Source organism: Pseudopodoces humilis, chromosome 5 (assembly GCF_049639895.1).
Source record: "Pseudopodoces humilis isolate 2021_Gansu_Grassland_sample_001 chromosome 5, ASM4963989v1, whole genome shotgun sequence".
Lineage (NCBI taxonomy): Eukaryota > Metazoa > Chordata > Aves > Passeriformes > Paridae > Pseudopodoces > Pseudopodoces humilis.
The window spans coordinates 65920615-65944275 of record NC_142204.1 but is presented as its reverse complement, the minus strand read 5'-3'; the positions used below and the strand labels follow the sequence as shown (position 1 = coordinate 65944275).

General features: G+C 41.9%; 2 protein-coding genes across 8 annotated transcripts; one reads left to right on the top strand and one right to left on the bottom strand.

Moving 5' to 3' along the window:
* Positions 1 to 94: 94 nt before the first annotated feature.
* DCLRE1C (DNA cross-link repair 1C) lies at positions 95 to 11880 on the bottom strand. 3 transcript variants are annotated; one of them, XM_005526084.3, is made up of 14 exons: positions 11725 to 11880; positions 11595 to 11646; positions 9893 to 9977; positions 8759 to 8818; positions 8027 to 8082; positions 7847 to 7948; positions 7528 to 7600; positions 7224 to 7364; positions 6593 to 6694; positions 5849 to 5985; positions 5634 to 5688; positions 4016 to 4104; positions 3063 to 3163; positions 95 to 2587 (listed from the first exon to the last, which is right to left on the bottom strand). In XM_005526084.3, exons 1-14 carry the CDS (start codon positions 11831 to 11833, stop codon positions 1638 to 1640), a joined length of 2112 nt encoding a protein of 703 aa, XP_005526141.2. In that variant the 5' UTR covers positions 11834 to 11880; the 3' UTR covers positions 95 to 1637. The 3 variants fall into 3 exon arrangements, with proteins under 3 accessions (XP_005526141.2, XP_087910948.1, XP_087910947.1); XM_088054822.1 differs by lacking the exon at positions 9893 to 9977 and having other exon boundaries at positions 11725 to 11799; XM_088054821.1 differs by lacking the exons at positions 4016 to 4104; positions 5634 to 5688.
* An 83-nt stretch (positions 11881 to 11963) lies between these two features.
* On the top strand, positions 11964 to 23038 carry MEIG1 (meiosis/spermiogenesis associated 1). Of its 5 annotated transcripts, none has more exons than XM_014255163.2 (4): positions 11964 to 12085; positions 14114 to 14249; positions 16116 to 16278; positions 18261 to 19880. In XM_014255163.2, the coding sequence occupies exons 2-4, from the start codon at positions 14143 to 14145 to the stop codon at positions 18387 to 18389; spliced, it is 399 nt and encodes a 132-aa protein (XP_014110638.1). In that variant the 5' UTR covers positions 11964 to 12085; positions 14114 to 14142; the 3' UTR covers positions 18390 to 19880. The 5 variants fall into 5 exon arrangements, with proteins under 5 accessions (XP_014110638.1, XP_087911533.1, XP_005526096.2 ...); XM_088055407.1 differs by lacking the exons at positions 11964 to 12085; positions 18261 to 19880 and adding exons at positions 12102 to 12227; positions 22400 to 23038; XM_005526039.3 differs by lacking the exon at positions 11964 to 12085 and adding an exon at positions 12102 to 12227.
* Positions 23039 to 23661: the final 623 nt, after the last annotated feature.

The window sequence follows — 23661 nt, the reverse complement described above, 5'->3', positions numbered from 1 at the left end:
AAGAAAAGTTAGCCTGTCAAAATTAGTTGTAGCAGTAGAATTTGCCTTAAGACTGCAACCTCTTAATTCCTGGTCTGTACCCAAGTTTTCTAGGACTGTAAAGACTCCAGAAGAAGGGGACCATGAGGAAATGATGTGTTTAGGGCTGCTGAGAACTGGTATAAATTTACACTTGTCTGAACTGGATTCCTGTATATTTGAGCATCCTGTTAAAGGCAGCCCCGAACTTACATGCACATTTCAGATATGAAATGAGCCAACAAAAGAGGTTCTGTTTTGTCTGACTTTATTCACAGAGGTAGGTCCAACAGAAGTTCCACTCACTCAGGCTTGCTAAAAAACCCCCAAAGTTGGTAGATCACGTTTGGAAATTAGGTTAATAAATCCCACAAACAGCAGGAAAGATAACAGTGGAAAAATACATGGATCTTGAATATCCTTAAAATGATACATAGATTCTGGCAATGCTCTGTCCCTCCTGCCTCTGCTCCCTGTGGCAGAATGCTGGTTGGTTTAACATTCACATGTCACTAAACACGGCACAACAGCTGAAGGCACACTCAGAGGGGAGAGATGTGCTAAAGTATGTTTAATTCTTTGGGATTTAAGACCATGGGTGGAAAACCTCAGGGATTTTTAGATGACTTCTGTGGTTTGGATATTGCATAGGCATTCCAGTTTAGAAAAAAACTAAATTACATTTTGATGTTAGAAGCTAAGAATTTTGGCAGAGAGTTATGATGGCACACATGCATGCAGAATATATCATCTTGATTTAAAACAGTGAAGTCTATGGAATGTTGCAGAGGAAGTGAAGTTTTGTCGTACAAGAGCCTGTCTGGGATACCAGGTTGCCTTCTGTGGCTGAGTTACCTGCCAGAGCAGAACAGGGTAACTTAGGAACCCACATGATTTTAAGTTTTTCTGAAGAACAATTCAGAACACAGAGGAAGTGATGACAAGTGGTTTGCAAAGAGTTGGAGGTGAAACACAGCAGTCCACAGTACCTAACTCAGGAGTTAAAGCTCAGTGTAAAGAGAGATTTTTGAAATTAGCAATTTGATTGAAAACAAATTAAAACCCCCTCACAACCTCAGTAATTCTCTAGTCTGTTCTGCAGTTATTTTTAAAAATAACTGCAGCAGGTACTGATTAAATTCTTATAATAATGATGAACAATGGTAATAGTGATTAAAGCCAAATTACAACTGCCTTGTTTGCATGGTCATTCTTAGGTGATCCTCTCCACAGTTAATAGTGTGCTATTTTATTAAAACCTGAGATCACATTATAAAGGCAAACTCTTAGAGCACATTATAAACACTAAATTTCATTTAGTGTCCTACCCTTAGTTTTGTCTGGTCCATTTTTTGTCTACTTACAGTCCTGGAGAATTGAACCTTGGGAGGTAAAAGGCTTTCACTGTCCCTCCTGGGAATACTTTTTGAATACTTCCTTTTCAGTACTTCATGGAAGGAACAATAAAGGTACACAGGCTGCAAATACCTAGTCCTGACAGTCTGAATAAAGTGTGACTCAGCATAGCTGCAGACGGTAACCCACAGGAAAGAGAAAAATAATTCAGGTAGTAATAGATATGCTGGGTATTACCACAAGGTAATTGGTTATACCCGTTCTCAGGAGACTTTTTTCTCACTGATTATGTTTTCACCTGCTGCAAGCTTCCTGTATAAATGGTGCAGTTTATCTGGCTGAGGCGCTTCAGCATCAGGAGTCAAGGGAATTTCAAAGTCAGAGGAACTCTGGGAGTCCTTCTTCAGCTCTAGATCAGGAATCCTGCATCTGTCACTTATTTCCACCAGCACATCGTGAACATGGGCAGCACCATCTTCTGCAGCTTTCTCACAGTCTTTGCTTTTCAAGCCACAGGCACCACCATGGCCACAAGGTCTGTTCTGACCTTGTGGCTTCCCCCTGCTGCTGTCCAGCTGAGTGTCCTTAGGACTCTCCTGCAGCACAGGAACCACTGCTCTGCTCCCACCTTTGCTGAGGTCCAGGGCACTTCTCTCCTGGGAGGTGATGAGCACTGTATCCATTTGGCTATCCCAGCCCTGGCTCCCCTGCTCTGATATGTGTGTTGACTGAGAAGAATTTTGGGAGGAGATGTGTGTCGAGTCACTTACTCCATCTGAGTCACTGAAGAGTGACTGGGACCCCCCAGCATCTGCTGAGGATGGGATGTTGTCCTCATTTTCAGAGCTTTCCTCTAGTTTATTACCCATAAAAAATTCATCCCAGCAGGGGACATTGGCATTAGACTGATGGTCACTACTTACTCCATTGAAATTGGCTGTGGAAGTGGCATCTGTCTCATGGGAAAGAAACTGAACTGTATTTTTTTCAGATTCTTCTTCATCATCTTCATCATCATCATCATTTGATTCCTCACAATCCATGAAGTCTACCTTGAGAGAGGTGTAAGTTGTGTAGCTTTCTGTGCTTTCATTAATGTTTCCTTCAGAATTTTCATACTGTCCTGTGCTGGAGGGCCTGCTCTCTCGTCTCTGCTGTTTTGGAATCTTAGGCCCTGTAGAAATTAATTCTGAATCAAAGAGATCATCTTCATCTGGCAAGAAACAAACAGAAAATCACTAAGAAAAGTCCACATCTCTGCTAAAATCTTGACAGCAAAGTCTTAATAAAAATTAATTTAGGAATTAGGAAACATCAAGGAAAATGTTCTTTAACCCAGCTGGAGATTTTACAGGATGATATTGACAGTGTTTGCCTTGCCTTGTCTAGCACAGTGCCTCACAGAGACAGTTAAAACAAGCTTTCCTAGGGCTGACCAGGGACTGAGGGAACTCCATCCAAAAACTTACAGGGCTGTTGAGCATTAAGTACATTATAAGACTGCAAACAAGTGTGTTTTTACACAATTAGTGCTCTCTCACCCTCCTAATACTGAGTTGACATAATTTCTATTTCTTCTTTCCAGCTGTTGCTTTGAACACACAGACAGACTGTGGTGAACACCAAAGCTTTTGGCACCTCTGCTTAGTCTCAGACTTCCATTTAAGGTGCAGCAGCATCACCTTTACCTGTATCTGGTAATTCTCTTTTGTGGGCTCTCTTCAGTGTTCCTAAGGGCTTGTACCTGGGTTCCATGATTCTCCTGTATGACCTGCATAATGGCTTTAATCTGAAGGGAATGAAAAGAGCAGTTAATATCTAGAACTCAGCAGATGCTTTCAGGAGCAAAAGTAAATCCTTTAACTTGTTCTGGGTAACTGCTCCATGCCTTTCACAGGCACTGCAGCAAAAATGTTAAAGCAAAGGCAGCAATACCTAGGGCAAAGTCCTTGATTCACTAGTGAGCTTCAGTAGCTGAAAGGTAAATATATTGAAAGGACATATTTCTACCTTAAAACATGTACATTTTTTGGAAACTGTCTTGTAGTTCCTTCCTTACAGACTGCAAGCTGACAGGGTTCAAAATCTGACTACAGCTTTATTCAATGATTGTTAAGTGGAAGTTTCCTTTCTTACTAAGTAGGGAAGGAAAAAGGAACAGGAATCTTTGTTCTGTCCAGACTAAGAAACACCACAGCTCTCCTGCTCCCTGAGGGTTCTTTTTAAGCTGCCAACATCTACAGCAGTGCAGGAGAACTGGCCTCTCTAATGCTGTGCAGGGGAGGAGTTCAAGTTCCCAGAGAAACCATCTTTAAAAGAAACTTCTCAGAAGTAGCAAATACAAATAGAAATGGGTCACAGAACACAGCAAGGTGAATTTGTATTCAGCTTCCTCCCGGAGTTTACCAGCAGAAAAGCCTCTACACACAGATGGAAGTAGAATACAAACTCTGAGACTCAGCTCAACATGTGCTTCAGAAAGCCCAAGTCTGTAGGACTGAATACAGAAAAAACATTGAATTATCAGACAAGTAAAGCAAAAGGCAATGGCCCTCCTGAAGAGGCTGGGATTCAGGAGGTGCATTGTCCTTACAGGAACAAAATTTGGACCACATCCCTCCAGCAGCCACTTGTCACTTACATCTCCATAACTTTGTCCTCTGTCCCACCCACTGGCAGTACACTGGGATACACATTCACAGGACAGATATACCTCAGGAAATCCTTGATCTGAATTCCAGAAAAGAAGAAGCAACGTAACAAATTACATTAACAGTTAAGAATATCACTTAAAGGCAGCACTGATACAAGCACATCCAAAGTGGGTATCTCTGGAACAAAGAAACAGGCCTGAAAGGATGCTGAGAACTCAGCCTCACCCAACACCTCACTGCAATTATCAATTTTTACACAGACCATCACTGTCTCTGAAAGAAAAGGCTGGGTGACCTGCACTGTGATCCAGTGCTTCCTTGTCCTTACTGCTGCTATGTTTTCAAACAGACATTTTCCTTATTGGAGTACAAGTCTCCAGTTATGCCGCTCAGGCATTCCTTTCCTATTACAAAAGTCTCTCCAAAAGTACCCATAAAAGCCCATTAGGACAAAACACACTGTTTTTTCTAAGCCTTACTCTGTTGTCTTCTAGATGATCTCCAGTAAATTTCTTGAAGAACTGTGTCTGATTTGGGGTGCTCCTGCTGAGGCTTTTTCAGTGCTGAGCACTGAGAACACTTGCAGGTTGCAGATTACACTGCTATATGTACAGACAGCAGGACTGTCCGGGGGTGACCCATAATGTTATTGCAATTTTGTATCTAGCAGTTATCTACTGTTATTTTTTGCCTGTTGCTGTTGCACTTGTTAGGAAACTGTTATTTTTTTTATTTCTACCTAGTCCTGTTCATTCCTTATTGGCAGAAATAGATTAGTTAAACCTGAAAAGAGAGACAACTCATTCCAGAGTGTTCTCCTTCAAATTGTCTCAAACCAAGAGAAGGACCCATCTATTTTTGCATGTGAAGGTAGAAGTGTTAGTTACACTACCCCCCACATTTCACCAGAAAATTCCACACTGGGATCTCCATCTAAAATTCTGCATGGCACAGCAAATTTAAACTTAATCAGGATCTTAAAAACAGTACTGCCTTTCTCCACTTTGTAGTGCAAGACTTGGTGACAGTTCATTGTTAGCACTGATCCAGTTTCAGTTCAGTTTCTTAGGAGAAAGTAGTGTTTTTAGAGCTGTATCAAGTCATGTTAAATTAAAGTGTGTGATTGTGGGGAGGATGCTGCCATGATCAATTTCATTTTAGTCTTTTAACACAGGAAAAGGGGCAAGAGCAGCAGTGAGGATGTATGAAAATTCAGTTTAAATGTGTAGGCTGAGAAAAGAAGGCAAACCCACCCAAATCTGAGTCATGGCAGATAAACAACGTATTGTAAACTAAAACTCCATGCTTTAAGCATTACATGGTTACAAAATAACCTAAAATAGAAAGACAGTCAAAACAAATGTAGAAGTGACCTATACATTGAGACCAGAGAACAAGAAATAGGCTTGTAATCATAACAAGTTCCTCTGCAGCTATATTAAAACCGATTTCTCTGTCTTCAGCATTCAGAACTTCCTATTTCCTTATGTCTCATTTCTGACAGAATTTTTTCTTATTATGACTTGTCATGTCATCCACTCTAGAATAATCAAAACTCTTACATTTTCTTAATCAATGTATCCTCAGTACTAGAAATATACAAACCTCGCTGTATGAAGAGTGGAAAGAGAAACAAGCTCTGTACGTTCTCTCCCCAGTCCTAAAAAAACATGAGGCACAGAAATTAGGCAACTGCTCTTCATCCATGGTCAACAGACCAGCATAAGCTACTCTTCTAGTCCATTCTGAGATTCAATTATACACGTATCAGGCAAGATACAAACCTGAAACAACAGGTTCTGTGTGGCCCAAATGCTCACCTCACTATCACATTTGTTTTCTTTTTCCTTTCCCCAAACCACATTGTGGAGGGTTTGATGCTGATTATGTGCAGGGGAGATCCATTGAGGCAAGTCATCCCACAGGGCAGTCTGTTCCCTCGGAAGCAGTCATCATCCTGTCCAATGGATACAAAATTAAGTTCAACAGTGACCTTTTTTACCCAGAAATTAAGCAGCATAGTATCCAGCCAAACCAAGTTCCTCTCTCACTTCTAATTCTCCTGAAAGACCCTGTCACACCTTGGTTCTTTAGTGCAGCTGGCAAAGCAAATCAGTCAGAGAGATGTGCCATCTCAGGTTCTACCTGTGTTCCTCCAAGCTGGAGCCTCCAGCCTGACAGACATCCTGGAAATGTTGATGGCCACATGCTAAAAACACACAGTGCGTACCTGCAGCAGGCACCATCTGAGCTGCCTTTGATACACTGAAATGGGTAATACTGGATTGATTTACTCTACTGCTTGTCTCACTTCACTTAAAAACACAATTTTCAGGCTTCAAATACAATTAAATTACTTCTAGCATAAGCTAATATGTTTTCCCTTTTTTTGCTTTAAAAAAAAAAAACAAAACCAAAGAACTTCAACCTACTAAGGTTTTCACTCTGCTTTACATAAAATCATGATTTCACCAGTGTTCACTAACCCAACAGGTCCCAAACATCTGCACCTATAACCACACTTTCACAGCAAAGTTAGGGGAGGCTTTGCTGAACAAACGCACCCGAGGATGTCGACAGGCATGAATCTGCGTGTGTTGGTCTGTGGTAACATGGCACAGGATTTCTGGCATGTTCCTGAACATATCAAGTTTGTTCATGTGCACCTAGAGAAAGCCAGAGTTTACTCTTTATTAGTTCAATGTGTTTGCCAGACTGCAGCTGGAGCAGATATATAGATGTGATTCTGCTCTCCCTAAATGCTGGCAGGCATTTAAATTATTACTCCAAATAATGTCCAAGCAGAGAGGTATCAGCCAAAACTTGGACATCTAGAACAAGTAGAACATACCACCTATACTGAAGAAGGATGAATACTCATGAGAAAACCAGAATATATATATTAACTATTAATGTCATATGCAAATGACTTTTATCATTCACAAAATAAAAGGGAACTAGGGTAAACACTGAGCTTGAAAACTGGGAATTAACTTCTCTTTGGAAAGTCCAGATGTTCCAGACTGAAGTCAACTACTTACCTCATTTTGAGCACAACTGCACTTTTTAAGGGAAATTAATGAAATAGGCATAACTGTGACCTAGAGCAGACCTCTGAACAGCCATTGCCAGCTCGGTGTTGGCCACAATTATTACTGAGGGTCTGTTCTAAAGCAACAATTAGAGAAACATTACCTTGATTCCGAGTTCCTCACTGAGGTTTATGAACAAATATTCATATCCATAAGCAGCTTTGCAGTTCAGCCACACAACATGATTACGAGACAGTGAGGTCCAGCTTCGCACTAACTCCAAGATCCCATTTAAACATTCCTCCTGAAAAGTGTAGAAAATGCTGTCAGTTATCTTGGAAAATACAGCCAAAGTTCTGTGATTTAGTAATGCAAAATGGCATTGCCTTACAAGACTTACCTAACAAAGGGGTAGTTAATTAATTAACAGTTTTAAGGCCTTTCTTCTAACAATTTATCAGACTTACCCGGCTTGGTATGTGATAAAATTTGGGATCACAAAAAGTAGTGTCCAAATACACACTCTGGATGTCTTTTACCCTGGAGGATAGAAATGTAGTATCAGAGTAAACATTGCAGCACAGTGCTAACTACCACTTCCTCTCTCTTCAAAAGGAGATAATTCTACCTCTTGATTACAAAGAATACGTCAGAGGGGACTTGTAACTGCAGTACTGCAATTATATTTAATCCAGAATAAAAATGAGGAAAAAAATAATGAATTCCTAGCCAAATTGTCCATGCCATATGATCATCTGTTCTTTCTATATCCCACAAATAGCTCACCTGGTCCCTGAATGCAAAAGCTCCATTCTGGCTGCTTCTCCTTTTGCAAGCCTGAAATCCCCTGTGTACAACACAGTGCCATTCTCACCTTCAAACAGAAACCTGCAGACAGCAACACTTGGGTCAAAATCTTCATTAAATGCCAGGTGGTGAAACATTTAAAGTATTGAAAGGACATACATGACTGAACCTGGACAGTGACCAGCTGGCAGAAGTGTCACCACTATATCTTCTTTCTGGAAGAGAGGGGTTAGCATTATTTTCAGACTGTAGTAGGTACTACCAGTATTTTTGTTGGCAAAAGTGAGAGCAATGTATTACTCCTCACAGCCTCCTGCAGCATTTAGCATTGCTTTTAAAACCAGAGAGTCTCTTCAGACTGTAACAAGCTGTAAAGAACAACCAACATCCTGTCATGGCAGAAGAGAGGACCAAGTATTGTATGGTGCTTATAAAGGTGGACAGTAGACAGTTCTACTTCCTTGATTCCTGGTGAGCAAATACAGAATCACAGAATAGTTTGGGTTGGAAGGGACCTTTACGTTCATTCAGTCCAACTCCCCTGCAATAAGCAAGGACATCTTCAAATAGATCAGACTGTTCAGAGCTTCATCCCAACCTTGAATGTTTCCAGGGATGTTGCATCCCCCACCTCTCCGGGCAACCAGAGTGTTGCCATCTCTCGGTTTCACCATCCTCATTGTAAAATGCTTCTTCCTTATATCTAGTCTGAATCAACCCTTTTTTAGTTTAAAACTATCACCCCTTTTTCTGTCACTACAAGAGAGGAGGGGCACATACATTTTAAAAATAGATTGTGCACTTCAGAAGCTGCAGCTGTGTTTCCTGTACTCATGTAAACAGCATTACTGTCCATGACTGACACATGAATCTTTTTTCCCTGTAACTTACCTCACCAGATATTTCATCTTCCAAAGAAATCTGAGTTGGAGTTTCAACTTCCAATGCAACCTGCAATAAAATGATTAATTGCATTACAGGATTTACTGAACATTCTGTTTCATGTTTATGTCTAGGTATTTATTATGTAGACATCTCTAGCACTCACCATGGCTAATGCTAAGCCTGTAAAATTAAACTTATTTTCTCATAGCAAGTCATAAATTTCCATTTCCAGTGGAATAAATTTTCCTAAAAGTTATCTAAAAATTAAATAGTGATACCTCAACAAAGGGGCGCCTGCCTGAAAAAGTTAGAGCATGTTGGACTTCTATCAGCAACAGCTCTTGTTCCTCTGGATGGATCACATGCCTTATTTTTGGAAGACTGCAAAGCCCAAAACATCCCAGTCTCACAGCAGTGGATCTTCCTAGGATAGCTCTGTGGTATCCACTTCCCATTGCCTCCTATTACCAGAAGCACAGCCCACAAATCACCGGGAGCACATATTCCTGTGTTTGTGCAGAGAGAATTATCTTTATTTCTGTAAAAAAACTCATGTTCAATTTCATAATGCCTGCATCTGCAAAGGGAAGGAAGTAACTTCAAGTTACACTTGTACATAATACTGATCCCTTGCAGTCTGGCTCCAAACACTGAAAATCATGTAAATTTATTAAGGTTTTCAGTGATTTCATACTAAAGCTTCTTCATGTTATAGCCCATTTTCCAAAAAGCAAAAGGAAAATTATGTAACTTCAGATTATATACACTTCAAGCAATAAGAGACTTTAAATGAAGAGAAAGAGAAAGAAAGGACAGAAGCAAAGAGACACAAGCAAGGTAAGGAAATAAATACAAATTCAAATCTACAAATGATCAGTATAAAGATGAAGACTGTGTAAAGGTGAAGTTGAGAGAAAAGGAAAGATTTTGTGGGGGGAAAAATAATTAAACAACAGCAATAAACCAATCCCACATAGCAAGCAGCAGGAAAGGCACAAACAATGTTGGAAGTACATAAGCCCTGAAACACTATCAACAATATCAACACCAATATTTAGACACTCCTGAGGAACAGGGAGCTGCTTCTTTCTGAGAATCACTGCTTGGAAAGTGCTATTTTCAAAATAAACACAAACTCACAATATGATTCTCCCAAAACTTGTATTTCCAGTTAGTCAACAACAATTCCTTAGTAACTGGTGAGCAGTATAGTTTAACTTTCAAGCTGTGAGGAGACAAAAAACACAGATAAGTGTTTTTTAAAGCAGACATGAGGAACAGTCTAACAACACATCAGCACCTGGCACCCAGTACATCAAACCCTGCACTCAGAAACCTGTCATGTGAGGAGAGGTGCAGAGCTGGAAGCCTGCAGGCTTCTCTTCAGCACAGCAAATCCAAAGCTGGTCCTGTGTGCCCATGCTGCATAGTTTTGTGCAGACACAAATGCAGTGTGTGGTACATGGTCATGATCTATCTGCTTGTTTCTCTACCCCTGCACACACCCCTGGAACAGGCATTTAGGACAGGCAGCACACAGCAGAGCACAGAATACTCCTTCTGAAGCTTGAGCTTACGCACAGAGACCAGATGAGCAAAGAGAGATTCTCTGCTTGCATCAGAGGAGATGCAGTATCTACTCTAATAAATCAAAGAGAGCCTAGGAACTGGTCCACAACCTCTCTGGGCCCATTGCCACATTTGATCATCCTCACAGTGAAAAAGGTGTCCCTTGCCTTTTCTTTATGCACTTCCATGAAAAGTCTGGCTCCATCTCCTCTACCCCTACCTGCAAACAGTGATACATGATTGTCTCCTAAGGCTGAAGACATCCAGCTCTCAGTCTCTCCTCACACATCACATGGTCCTGGTCCCAGACCAGTGTGGTGATGCTGACCAAAACACCTATCAATTTATCATCCAGGGGAGCCCAGGGCTGGACACAGTACCCAGAAAAGTCTCACAGATGCTGGCCAGAGGGGAATAACTGTCTCCCCCAAACTGCTGGCTACCTCCTTGCTTATACACCTCAGAAAGCACAGCTGGCCCCTTCACTGCACAGGCACAGCACTGTCTCTCTCCAACACTTCCAACTCCTGGTATCAAAACAGACTGAGGGATAAATGAGTTAATAGCAGCCCTGCAAAAGACTTAGTGGTACTGGTGGATGAGAGACTGGACATGAGCCAGCAGTGTGCATTTGCAGCCCAGAAAGCCAATCTTATCCTGGGCTGCATCCCCAGCACTGTGGGCAGCAGGACAGGGCAGGGGACTCTGTCCCTCTGCTCCACTGCTGTGAGAGCCCACGTGTGGTGCTGCATCCAGCTGTGGGGACCCCAGCACAGGAAGGACAGGGACCTGTTGGAGCAGGTCCAGAGGAGGCCTCAAAGATGCTCAGAGGGCTGGAGCACCCCCCGCTTTGAAGACAGGGGCTCTTCAGCTTAGAGAAGAAAAAAATTCTGGGGGGACATTACTGCTACCGTTTGATATTTAAAGGGGGGTTTCAAGAATTACAGAGGGACTTTTCTGCAAGGACATGGCTTGGACAAGCAAGGTTGGCATCAAATTGAAAGGGGTCAGGTCTAGATGAGATACAAAGACGAAGTTTTTTTTAAAATAAGTGCGGGTGGTGAGGCACCGAAACAATTGCCCAGAGAAGTGTAATGCCTCATGCCTGGAAGAGTTCGAGACCGGGTAGTACGGGGCCTTGGAGCAGCCTGGTCTAGTGGGAGGTGTCCCTGTCCTATTCCCATCCTGGGACTTGTAACCCATGGCAGTTCCCCGCGCTGTTTTGCTCAGGTTCAGCCGCCTCCCCTGAGGCCGCCCCGCCACCAGCCCGTACCTGCCCTCCAGCCTCCTCTTCAGGGTGGTCGCCCGCAGCCCCTTCATGTGATCTGGGGAGAAAGGCACAGGGTCAGTCGGGGGACACACGGGGGGAAGGGAAGGGGACACGACGGGCACGGGACCCTCACCCTTGTGGCAGTGCGACAGGAAGAAGGCGCGCGCGCGCAGGTTATCGCGGTCGAAGCGGTCGATGGACACGGCCGGGTACTCGCGTGTGCGGCCCCCGAACCGGCTCATGGCGGGCGGCGCGCGCTTCCGCCCGCCCGGCCCCCAGCCAATCCCGAGGCGACCCCGCCCCGCGCCGCCCTATCAGGGGCGGGCACGGCCTTTTAAAGAGGCCATGGCGGGCGGTTGCCGGGCGACCGGTGGCGTGGTGAGGGGACGGCCGTGAGGGGACAGCCGTGAGAGGCGCCGCCATCGCCCCTCGGCCTCCGCTCCCCTCCTCGTGAGAAGTGTCTCTTGAACGTGTTTTGTGTCTCTTGAACCGAGGTGGGCCGCCTAAAGGGCTGCGTGGGCGGGTTGTGGCCATGGCGGTGGGAGCAGCGTGAAGTTACGGTCGCGGCGCAGTTGCGGATGCAGGCCGGGACGTCTGCCCGAGCACCTCGGAATGTACAAGGAACTGTCGGGTGGAGTAGGTAGAAGCCACTGGAAAGAGGGGAACTTAGATTAGATATTGGGAAGAGTTTTTTTTACAGTGCGGGTAGTGAGGCGCTGGGACAGGTTTCCCAGTGAGGTTGTGTTGCCCCAGCCCTGGGACAGTTCCAGGCCAGGTTGGATGGGGCTTTGGCCAGCCTCCTCTAACGGAAGGTGCCCCTGCTCATGGCAGGGCGTTGGGACGAGATGCTCTTTAAGGTCCTTTCCAGTCCCTTGACATCCTATGAGATCTCTTACGGGCTCTGCTGAGACCCCCGAGCAGGTCCTGTGTTTGCTGACTTGGGTTAAGTGACGTAGGAAGTACAGCCTCCCGCTGCTCTGCCCCAGGGCCTCTCCTGCCTGGGGACATGGAGCTCCTTGTCCGGGCTGAGGACGCAGCAGGGCCCTCTTGTCTGCTCCTACTCTTCAGTTTCAAGTTTGCTGGAGAATATGGGTGTGCACCCTAGGTATAGCAAAATTGGTGAAGGTCCAGACACCATTCCTCCCCAGCACCAGGCACACAGGATGTGACCCACAGTGCTGACATAGAGCCACTCACTCATGACAGCCCTCCCCCAGTAGCTGATTTTTCAGGACACATCCTGTTCCTGCTCCAGTGGCTGGAAATTTAGTACCCCCACCTACTCCAGATAGCATAGGTCAGAGGTACCCATACCCCCAGCCAGGAGTTGGCACCAGTTTTTGCTCATACACAGGTCTCACCACGTACTGGCACTTTGTCCTTGCAGCACACACATGTGTGGAATAGAGTTTGTGCAGAGAGACAGTTAAAATTTAAGAAGCAACAATAGGGTAGGACAGTCTGTGATGATCAGATGTGGGGCTTAGCTGGGCATGTAATACTGACTGCTCCTGTTTTACATAGGACAGGCTTATTTTATACTCCTTTATATCTATTCCTGTCTTTGTTTTTCATTGCTCCTGCACATTCCTCACAGATCTATACAGTTCCATGGATTCCCACACCTCTCCAAGTCTAGGTTGCCCTGGTTAAGTCTTAGCAGTGCAAAGTCCAGGTTGATCTCCCTGGATGTCATTCCTGTAGTTTCTTGAAAGCCCATCTATTAGTGCTAGAGTTGAGGTTTATCTGAGGGCTTTTTGTCAGGTCCTTGTCTCTGCATATTTTGTTTGTTTCCCCCTTTTCCCCAAATTTGCCAACTGACAAGGTCCCTGATCAGATAATCTTGCTGGAATAAACATTTTCACACTGTTTACATGCCAACATAACCAGCCAGGTGTGGTTTTCATCACCACCTTCCTCATTTTCTGCTCAGGTTTGAGTCCCCATATATTATTTTATGGCTTCCTTCCTTTCCTGTAACCCCATGTTGCAGTGAAAATGGTCCTTGAGTAGGTGCCCTAAGGGAGCAGACATTCTCCCCCCACAAATCTGTACAGCTTGTGTAACTGTTCAGGAAACCACCATCAGCGAGCCCAGACTAGTTAGGATTTCACAATAATTGTGTTATGATTAACATTAAAAAATGTGTTCCCAAGGCCAAACCACTCACAGTTTACCCTAAATTAGGAGCAGGCAAACATTGTCATCTTATCAAATCCACTTCACTGTTCAAAAATTCCCCTTAAACGAAACGTGTTGATATTAAACTGAATATTTCCTTACCATCCTCTTGTCTTTATTTGTCTTTATCTGTCTGTTGTCTTTCATCTCTTCCCTGAATTCCTGGCTAGAGTACAGCTGTCCTCTGCTCTGGTACAAAGAAAACAGCTCTGTGCCTGGAACTTGGACACACAATAGACAAAGACTACAATTTTTAAATAGCAGCCCGAAAATGGGATGCTTTCATTATATGAAGTCACAAAGCTGGAACTTTCAATATATGATCTTTACTTTTTGGGCAGGGACGCCTGTGGACAGGCATTGTGAATTAATGGTGACTCACGAAGAGCCAGACCTCCTACCCACATGTCTTGAAGAAAAACATTCATTAGGTGAATCCAGCACATCCTGTAAAGAAGAACTTAAAACTAATGACATGTAAGTTATCACAAGACACTTAATTTCATTATAGCTTAGCATTTATTAAGATCTAATGTTATTGCTAATCATATTGACTGTCTAAAGTCAATATTGACTGACAACAGTTCTCATCAAACATGGATGAACAAATAGAGAGCTTAAAAAATCTTGTGATGGCTACAAAAGAGCCCTTTGCAGCACAGGAATAAAAAACCTAACATTGAGATAGATATCTCAAAGACTACCCTAAGTTTAGAATAAGGATCTGTGCTTAACCTGTTAATTTTTATTTGATACCTCATAACCAGGTGGGAAAATTACTTTTTTATTTTAGTAAATGGCTGCTTTCAATTGCAAAATGCTGCAGTACCTCGGGTAAAAGAATACAAGGAATAGTTTAGTGTTGCCAGAAAAATGTCCTTTTACATATTTTTATTGATCTCTAATAAAGTGTATTTGGTAAGAGATGAAAGCCCCTTTCTTTGTCTCCTGATGGCTGTCATACAAACAGATGACAGGTGCGCAGACTTCTTTCTGCTAGTTCCACATCGTGGTAACAATAATTCTTGATATCATTTTCACAAAGATTTTTATCCTGTGGTGCAAAACTTTTTTTTCCAATTTCTGCTTTTCTAAAAGACTAGTGACATGTTGCATTTGATAAGTTTTCAGCATTCAACTTTTCAATCTCTGTTGATATAGGAACTTGCCAAGTAAAGAAATTGAGCAAGGTTTGGAGGCAGCATCATACCCATAGGGAAGGAGACTGTATTCATCTTCTCACTGTGAAATTCAGAAGCATTCATTCCTTGGAGATGCTTTTCTAATTATGAAGCTGAAACTTGGTGACATTTCAAAACCGGGAAGCAACTTATCTCTGATCATACCTGCTAGGCATGATAGTGATGTGTGTGTTTTGCTTGCAGAAGCAACAAAAGTTCTATTTGTGTAGCAAAATAAGATATGCTTAGGAAAGCAAATGCAATGAAATTCAGATATAAGGCAGAAGTCAAATGATTTATTTTTTTTAATGTAGTTCAAATCCATCCCTGGTGACTATCCACTGTCTGCAGATTTTTTTATTGGTTTTTTGTTGCTGTTGTTTTTAGTTTGTTTGGGCTTGCTTTTTTTTTTTTTTCATTTACCTATTTAATTAATTTTCTTTTCAGCTTGAGTTTCAGCTTGTCCCACTTCTGCTCTTTTCAGGTTTAGCTGTTGATTAACCTGTTTCCTATGTCTCAGCAAGCTGAACAAAGGGGTTTTGTTTGAGGAGGAAGTCAGTGGCAGTCAGTTTGATTGGGCAGAGGTAGAAAGGAGTGAATTCTGGCAGGCTGTGTGCCTTGTCTCTTTATCCAGTTTATCTCTGAAGACCTTATCTCTGTCATTGGCATTGTGACCATGTCACTGTCTGTGCATTTCTCCTTTCCCCTCCTCTTCCATCCTGAGTGTTCGTTGTTCTTCAGTAACAGCCCAGATCTTCATTCTGTCATTCCCAGTTTGGACCCAGTTTTGGTGTCACCTCAGGAGCAAGAAAATAAAATCTGGACATCTGCCTGCCCACCCCAAGGGGACAGCAACTGCAAAGATGTGAAATTCAAAAATAATGCATTTAATATTTTTTTTTAATACATCAGTATGCACAATTAAATTTTAGGAAGTTTGAGTTGAGATATATATGGAAGCACAGATGAGTTGGGTTTGTTTGAGATCAAGTAATGCATTTAATTTGATTCCAACTGCTTATAACTTTTTCCTTTTTTAACCTCAGACCTTGAACTCTGTAATCCCTTTATTTTAAAATTTTGTTCTACCCATAACTCTATGTCCCCAACAAAATCACTTGCTTCTCTCTTCTCTATTTAATTTTTTCAAGTCTAATTTCAGGGATATGTCTGAAGTTTCTGAAGGCATGACAAAAGCTGACATCAAACCAAAATCTATGCATCGTGCCAAAATATGGTCAGATAATGTAGAGAACTTATACAGATTTCAGCAAGCTGGATACAGAGATGAGGTGGAATATAAACAAGTGAAACAAGTTGATGAGGTAAGATGTAGAACTTTGTAAGAGTTACTATTTTAAACTTCTCTCTCATGTAAAATGATTAAATAAAAATGGAGGTGCTGCTTATTTCCTTTCATTTAAGCTAGGTTCTGATACACTATGTTTCCTCACAGGTCGGACTTGAGTTCTTGAGCTGTTGTTAACTGTGTAGAATATTTCATTTCACAGAAGTGAAACAGAAACAATACCCAGCCTGTGTTTTGCTCCCCTTCTCTGATGCATTTAGAAGCATCACAGGTCTCTTTGAACAGATGTAGCTGATCTCCAAAGGAATAATTCTGTGTTGAGGAAAGAAATATTTCAAAGTGAATTCTCTGAAGCTTCCCCACTAGTCTACCAGTAGATCTGACAGGAAGTTTGTTGATCATCCATGGAGTCAGTCCTGTGTCATTGCTATTGCTTCAGTTTGCAGTTGGATTGTGTGGTAGCACAGTCAGGTTTTGTGCACTCTCAGAACTTGGCCTCTATCAAAATGATGTCCACAATGGAACTATTTGATGCCAGCTGTACTAAAGGCAGTTGTGACACAGCTGCCTTGTCAACACCAAGGACTTGTGCCTCTGCTCACTACAGTTGGTGGTGATGCTCCCCAGCACATCAAATGAGCTATTGATAAGTGGCCGAATATCCAGCAGCTACTCAATGTTCAAAATAGCAACCAAAAGGTTAATACAACAAACAATATGTCATTTTATTACACCTTTGTAATTTATCTTCCAAATCAGCAAATATAGTATGAAGAACAGACTTTTAAAATATGTTGACTTCCTGTGCACATAAGAAACCACAGAAAGTTCCAAGAAATTCACTCCCCATCCATTTAACTCGAAACACAGCAAAAAAAAAACATTGATGTGCATAATAAGATACAGTTTATTATTTTATTGTGGGCTTTGCTGCAAAGGCTGTGGTATAATTTTCAGTAATTGCAGAAGAAAATAATTATTGTGGTAGGATCTGTGTGTTTAAGATTTATGGCAAGGCACAAGTACTGGCAGTTAAACTCTGATGAAAGTTAAAGAATACCACTGACTCGTAATGTGAGTGTGCATTCTGTTCCTGCCTGCCAGGGCCTGGCAGTGATTCTCTTTCAACTTATATGTTCTGAAATGTCTTGTTTATTCCATATTAGGTTTTTATAATGCAGTTGTTACTAAAGATGCAATTTAATGTAGGTGGAATGAATATTAAGGCTGTTATGTTTAGACAGACAATGCAAATCACACAGCTGTATGCCTGAAGTCATAAAGTGAGTGATGAAACCACTTCTGAGGCTCTCCAATTAGAGAATGCTCTAGTCTGACATCCTGTTGTCAGCTCTGCCTGGAAGAGAAATAAGATGCTTATTATCTGATTTTTAAAGTTTAGTTTCATCAGAAGCAGTCATAGATGCTCAAGCTGAAAGAGCTACTAAAGCCATAAAGCTGTTGAACATGCAAATGCTGAAGCCTTTAATTGAAAGCTTTATGCTGTGGAACAGTGAAGAGCACCAGGGTGATGCTGGGTTTATGTGGGACTCATCCCACTGTCTTTGAGACTGATATAGTCTGCAGCTTACTTTATTTTCATGAAATTTCTAATGAAAAGCACATTTTTCATGGTCAGAAGGATCTGAAAGAAACTGAATAGCATCAATATTATTGATGCTATTGTTATATTCCTAAACAAGATGTTTTAAAAACTTTGACTTGCCCAATTTTAAATTAGCCGGTTAAATATCCTTAGATTCCTATTTCTAGGCTTTTCAAATCACATGACTTTATACTAAACTTGAACACTGGTTTCTGTCATCTTGTTCTCAATCTGTTTTTAAAAGTTCAGCAAGTTAATAGAAAAGTAGTGTTTAGAAGCAAATGAGGGTTTCCTATGGAAGTAGATTCTATATTCCTTGCAATATCATGCACAAACATCATTTAATGTGAGAACATTCAGGTGATTTTATATCCTTTTTGTTCTACTTGTAGGTAGAGTGCTGGCCAGAAACTGGATTTGTTAAGAAACTTCAGAGAAGGGACAATACATTCTATTATTACAATAGGCAAAGAGAATGTGAAGACAAAGATGTCCATAAAGTGAAAGTTTATGTGTATTAGTATTGTTACTGTTCTAGTTGGTTTGTTTTCATATATTGTTTCTTAAGACCTGTAAGTAAATGAATTGTGTAGTCTGGCTTACCTTAAGTATCCATGTCATTCTTAGATAGAAAAGGAACTGCTGAAGAAACCTGAGCTGTAGACACAGAAACTTCACTTTTTCCTTCCTACAACCACAAGTCTTATTATTCCTCATTTTCCTGGTTACAAATGCTTCGACATAAAGCTGAAAAGCTGGTAAATGGACATCATACATTTCAGTTAAATACATAACATCCATTGTAAATACAGGCATCAATCTTTATTCCAAACAATATAATCTTGTTGACACTGGTTAATGTCAGCCACAGTCTCTTGGTGTAGCTAAGGGTTATGAGACTCCAAAGGGCCAAAGTGAGGCCAGAGCACTGACTAACGTTTCCTTGGAGCAGAGTAAGAAAAACAAGCAAAGAATTTAAGTGAAGGACGCTGAGCAATCAAGTAACAACGGCAAGTGCTGAGCTACAGATATAAGGATAGGTTATTGTGGTAGAAAGAGTCACAACAGAAATGTCTTTCTGTCTATCCCCAAAGTATTTTTGACAGGCGCCCATGTTAATTACTCAAAGAGGAAATATTAATTGACTTAGTAGCATATGCCTTTTTGCAGGGGTGGACTGTGGATTCACAGATGTTGGGAACATGGAGTATAAAACTCCAGGGAGAACATGAAATCCAAGCTCGATAATATTTAGGGGGAAGTGACATACACAGATGATAAGTGGGATTTCTGAGCAGAATTCATTTCATCTAACTTCAAACGTCACATTATCAACATCCACACCTGATCCTGATCCTGTAGTTTGGACAGCCTTTATTCTGAATAGAGAGAAGCTCTTGTGGGCACAATTAATTTCTTTTAAGTGCAGCTATGTAACATTTTCTTTGAATGTGAAATCAGCTCTGCAGCAACTGAGACACTCAATGAAGATGAGGGACTGTACTAACCTTCACTTATGAAGGGATTTAATTAAAATACTTTGAGATGCCAAAACCCTTGATAATTGACCAGTAGAAAAGATTGTTGTTATGTAAACCAGTAGGTGTGTTTGTGATAGTTACATAAAAATTCATTTTAATATTTCCTATCTCTAGGCTGTTGAACAAGGGTATCTAAACTTAGTTTTAGGCATTAATTAGCAGTGTATATTTGACAACCTATCTTATGGATATTCTTAATTTATTTGAACCTAAGATGGAGGCAGACTCAAGAAATAGAGGACTTACAGCTCCTAAGCAAAATAAGTAGTATGAGTGCAATATTTAAAAGACCTCATTGACTATGACTGGTGATGATCTCCTCATCTTATTTAGACTACTTGGGAAGTTTTAACTTAGATTTATATGAGCTCTGTTAAAGAAATGACTGAAAGATACTCTGAAGCAACTATGAAACATATTTCTGGAAGGTATTAATGGCATAAAAAGAGAGAGTTACTGCAATGTTGAGAAATAAAGCATGGCTACAACGAATGTCACTTCAGCCTTTCATTATGATTTCTTTCACACTTGAGTGCTCTGGATGTACTTTTTTAATACAGGACTTTTTGCATACTTTGCAGTTAAATAGTGGGAACAGAACAATTACCAGATAACCCATCTATTTTGTCTTTGTCTAAACTTTAGTTTAGTGGATCTCACTTTGTTAACTTTATAGATGCCTAAAAACAAAATATTCCAGTGGTCATGAAAAGAGCCTTTAAAGAATTTCACAAAAAATAGATGTGTTGTATAGCCAGCTCAAATTTATTGTCAGAAATTATTGCTATCAGCACAAACGGAAGAAATGAGAACATTTGGTACAGCCATTTTCTAAGTCTATAAAAAAGACATAGCTGGGCATTTGAGAAAAGGAATTAAAACTGCAGGTAACTTCTTAGGATTTAATGTGGATTTTTTTCCTCAAGAAAGATTTTTAAAATCTGGAACACATATAAGAGATTATTCTGGGATTCCTTCATTTTACCTGACTACTACTCAATATTTTTGCAATATTGCTGGATGTTTCTGTCTGTATTTTAAAACCATGAGTGTGCATTTCATGCAGTCCATGGATATTTCACTTCAAATAAGTTGCATGGACATGGGAATTCATGTTCCATTTAATATGAGTTGACAGATACTACCCACTTTGAGAGAGTAAATTACCTAGGTATTACTTACATTTTTCAGCATTGTCAGTGTAAAAATGATTGAATGTCACTGTGATATTTTAAAGATTCACAGGATGAAAAAGAAAGACAAGCCTTGTAATTAGTAAGAGCAGTTTACGGAAATGGCCTCTGTCAAGACTGTGGTGAATTTGGGAGTTCTCTCAGTTTATTAGTGAAACAGCAGGTTTTGTGCTGGCAGTCTTGATTTCAGTTATAATTGTCCTTTGACATCCAATTCATGCTAAACTTAAGGTAATGTGACCACTCCTCCAGCCTGCTACAGTTCCTCCTGACCGGGCTTTGGCGTTCAGCTGTGCTGGCTGAGCATGAAGCTGATATTTGAGTTCCAACAAGGTTTCCTCTGCTGCCTGTGCACTGGATGTATCTTTCACTCAGAAGAGCTGTCAAAAGAACTCAGTGTTTTCTCTTATCTGATACATCTGTAACTGAAATAGTCCTACCCCAGTTTTAAGCAGGTGGAGAACTGTGGTCTCATTTGTCTCAAGCTAAGTTAGGAAGGACTTAGTGTCAGAACTAAGTGATGTGGGGAAGCTGTGCTTCATTTAAGGGTGACACAACTTATCAACATAAATAACTTCTGAACATCATTATACAAACTTTTTTTACTGAATTTTAAAGAGCTGAAGCACATATCTCAAGTTTTATTGCCTAGAGATGAAAATATGTGCTATTTTTCTGATTGGAGTCTTAGTAAAAAATAATTCTGTAAAAAATACTTTCCCAGGTACTTACCTGTTGGTATTTCTCTTATCAGGGAATACTGTATTGCTCCTAAGGGCCATTTGCAGCAGCTCAGGGAGTGGCTCTCTGTTAGCTTGCAGTTGCCTAAGCCTGATCTACTTGGTCTAATTCTAATTCTCTTCATGACTTTTTACAAGAAGAATAATTCTTTCTGTGCCTGTTGAAGCTCACAAGAGTAGGGAAAACAAAGTTCCAAGACCTACTTTTCAGGCTTTGTGTTTGACAGCTATGAAATGGGAAGAGTGCAGCCTTGTGTGTTCCAGGCTGCTGTGCTCTGTTTTTCAGGCTTTACTGGAATCCATTATGGAACTGTATTTTCTGTCAGAGATGCTGTGGTTGTTTGATTGCTTTTCAGTCACAGCAGCTCAAAGCTCCACACAGAAGGATGGTAGAAATGGTTTTGGTTTTCACTTAGGCACCCGAATGGACAGCTGTTTTTCCATCTCTGCAGACAGGTGAACCTCAGCCTTTTGGTTTTCAAACATGGTTCCCTTGTTTCAAAGTGTTGAAAATGGTTGGCCTCAAACTGATTAAAAACAACTTTCTAACTCAGCAGCTGCTGGTACTGCTGTTCCTCACACTGTTGATACAAATGAAGGCTGCCTGAAAGTAGCTGGAATAGAGTTCCCTTATGCTCCTTGCAAGTTCTCTCCTGGTACCCCAGTTCCTCTGAATTTATCTTACTCATTGGATCTGCTTTCTCAGTAGCCTGCCTGTGCTAAGCACCTCTTGGCAACTGTAATTACTTAAAAAACCACAATTTCTTTCTTGTCGCAATTGAGCCTTTGAGTTTAATTCAAGTCTGAAATACAGAACCCTCACAAACAGCATTTGGGAGGGTGACTGGGAATATCTACTGACAGCAGAGTTCCAGGGTGGCACCCAAAAAAATCACTGCAATGTAACTTTGAACAAACATAATAATTTTTAAGGATGCTTTGTTCTGCCAGTGTATTCACATCTCTCAATGTTTAACATCTTCTCGATGTTTGCTGCTTGTTGCTTTTGTGGCTCCTTTTTCCCCTCAATACTCTTCCATATTCTCTGCCTTCACAGGCACTCCACACTCATGGATCTCTTGAAAAGCCTGTCCAGTGTCCTCTGTCCTGGCTCCCTCAACCAGCCCTGGCTCATACCTTGAGGCTTCCAGGGGTTGGCACCCAGCAAAGGTAATTAAGGATAGGATTTAATAAGAAGGCAGGCCAGACTGCATGGATCAGGGCCAGGGCCCAGCCAGGTCATTGTTCTGCCCAAATGCTTGCTGTCATGTCTGATCCCTCCAGCCTCCTTCCTTGTCATCTTCACATACTTGTTCCCTGATCCTTCCTTTCTTGTGTCTTTGGTCATTTCCGTAAATGTCCTGTAATAAGTTTTGTTCAGTCCCCCAAGCTCCCTCAAACACACCTCTAATTTCACACTAACCATGCTTTCTCCATCTCATCAGTTACAATATTGAGGGAGATCCTCTCCAAATCCAGATTAGCTCCTTTAATGGCCCATCAATCAGTGCCTGGCAAGCTCTGGCTTCCCTTATTGTCTGTCTAATCACCTGCTCATTAATGGTTGTGTGCCTGTACCTTAAATCACTGTTTTCCCTCGTTATTTGTTGTTTCTGTGATACAGAATAACCAAACAATTTACTGAAGCAGATGCTCTCCAGTTTCACGCGTCCTGTGGCAGGCTCCCCGAGGCAGGCGCTCGGCTGCGCTCCAAGGGATGGTGGAGAGGCACCCACGCAGCCGAGCTCCGCGGTGCTGCCACTGCTGCAGCTGCCCTGGCAGGCGGCAGCTCTAGGGACGTACAGATACGGGGAAGGAAGGGAATGCTGAGAAGCAGGAGGAGGGGGAAGGGGAGAAAAAGGAAGAAGGGAACGGGTTCAGGGAAGGACGAGAAGGTTAAAGAGTCAGGCACACAGATGCATCAGCATTTTGCCAGCAATCTCGTACCCACAGAAACCTCCTCCCCTGCTGGCAGGGGACTCTTGCTGGTTGGGGGAGTAGGATGTGGTCCCAGCTCCTCGCTGCAGGTGTTCCTTCTGCCTCGGCAGGAGTACCAAATACCTCGTCCGAGGAGGAGCTGTCCTGCTCGGGTGGATAAACTGCTGCCAGCTGTTTAGGGGATGGAGCAAAAAGCAGGGGGACTGGATATATGGCAGGCTCTTCATGTTTGCCCAAGGTGTCCGGAGGATATCTGCTGTGCTGTCATGGGGAGCATCCTCATGCCAAGTACACGATGTTCCAGCCAGGGCTGGGGTGTGAGTGAGGAGGAGCCAGCAGGTGGCTGTGAATGCGAGGAGATAAATGCTAGGATGCTGTGCC

Bases quoted from the DNA above. Each gene is read 5' to 3' on its own strand.
- DCLRE1C (XM_005526084.3), bottom strand. From the start codon at position 11,833: ATGAGCCGGTTCGGGGGCCGCACACGCGAGTACCCGGCCGTGTCCATC. The intron at 9,978-11,594 runs GTACGGGCTGGT...GTCTCCTCACAG, and splicing joins AAGAGGAGGCTGGAGGGCAG to CTTGAAAGTTAAACTATACT. The intron at 8,819-9,892 runs GTGAGTTTGTGT...ATTTTATTGCAG, and splicing joins AGTTTTGGGAGAATCATATT to GTTGCATTGGAAGTTGAAAC.
- MEIG1 (XM_005526039.3), top strand. From the start codon at position 12,170: ATGCAGGCCGGGACGTCTGCCCGAGCACCTCGGAATGTACAAGGAACT. The intron at 12,228-14,113 runs GTAGGTAGAAGC...CTTTTTGGGCAG, and splicing joins ACAAGGAACTGTCGGGTGGA to GGACGCCTGTGGACAGGCAT. The intron at 16,279-18,260 runs GTAAGATGTAGA...TTCTACTTGTAG, and splicing joins AAGTGAAACAAGTTGATGAG to GTAGAGTGCTGGCCAGAAAC.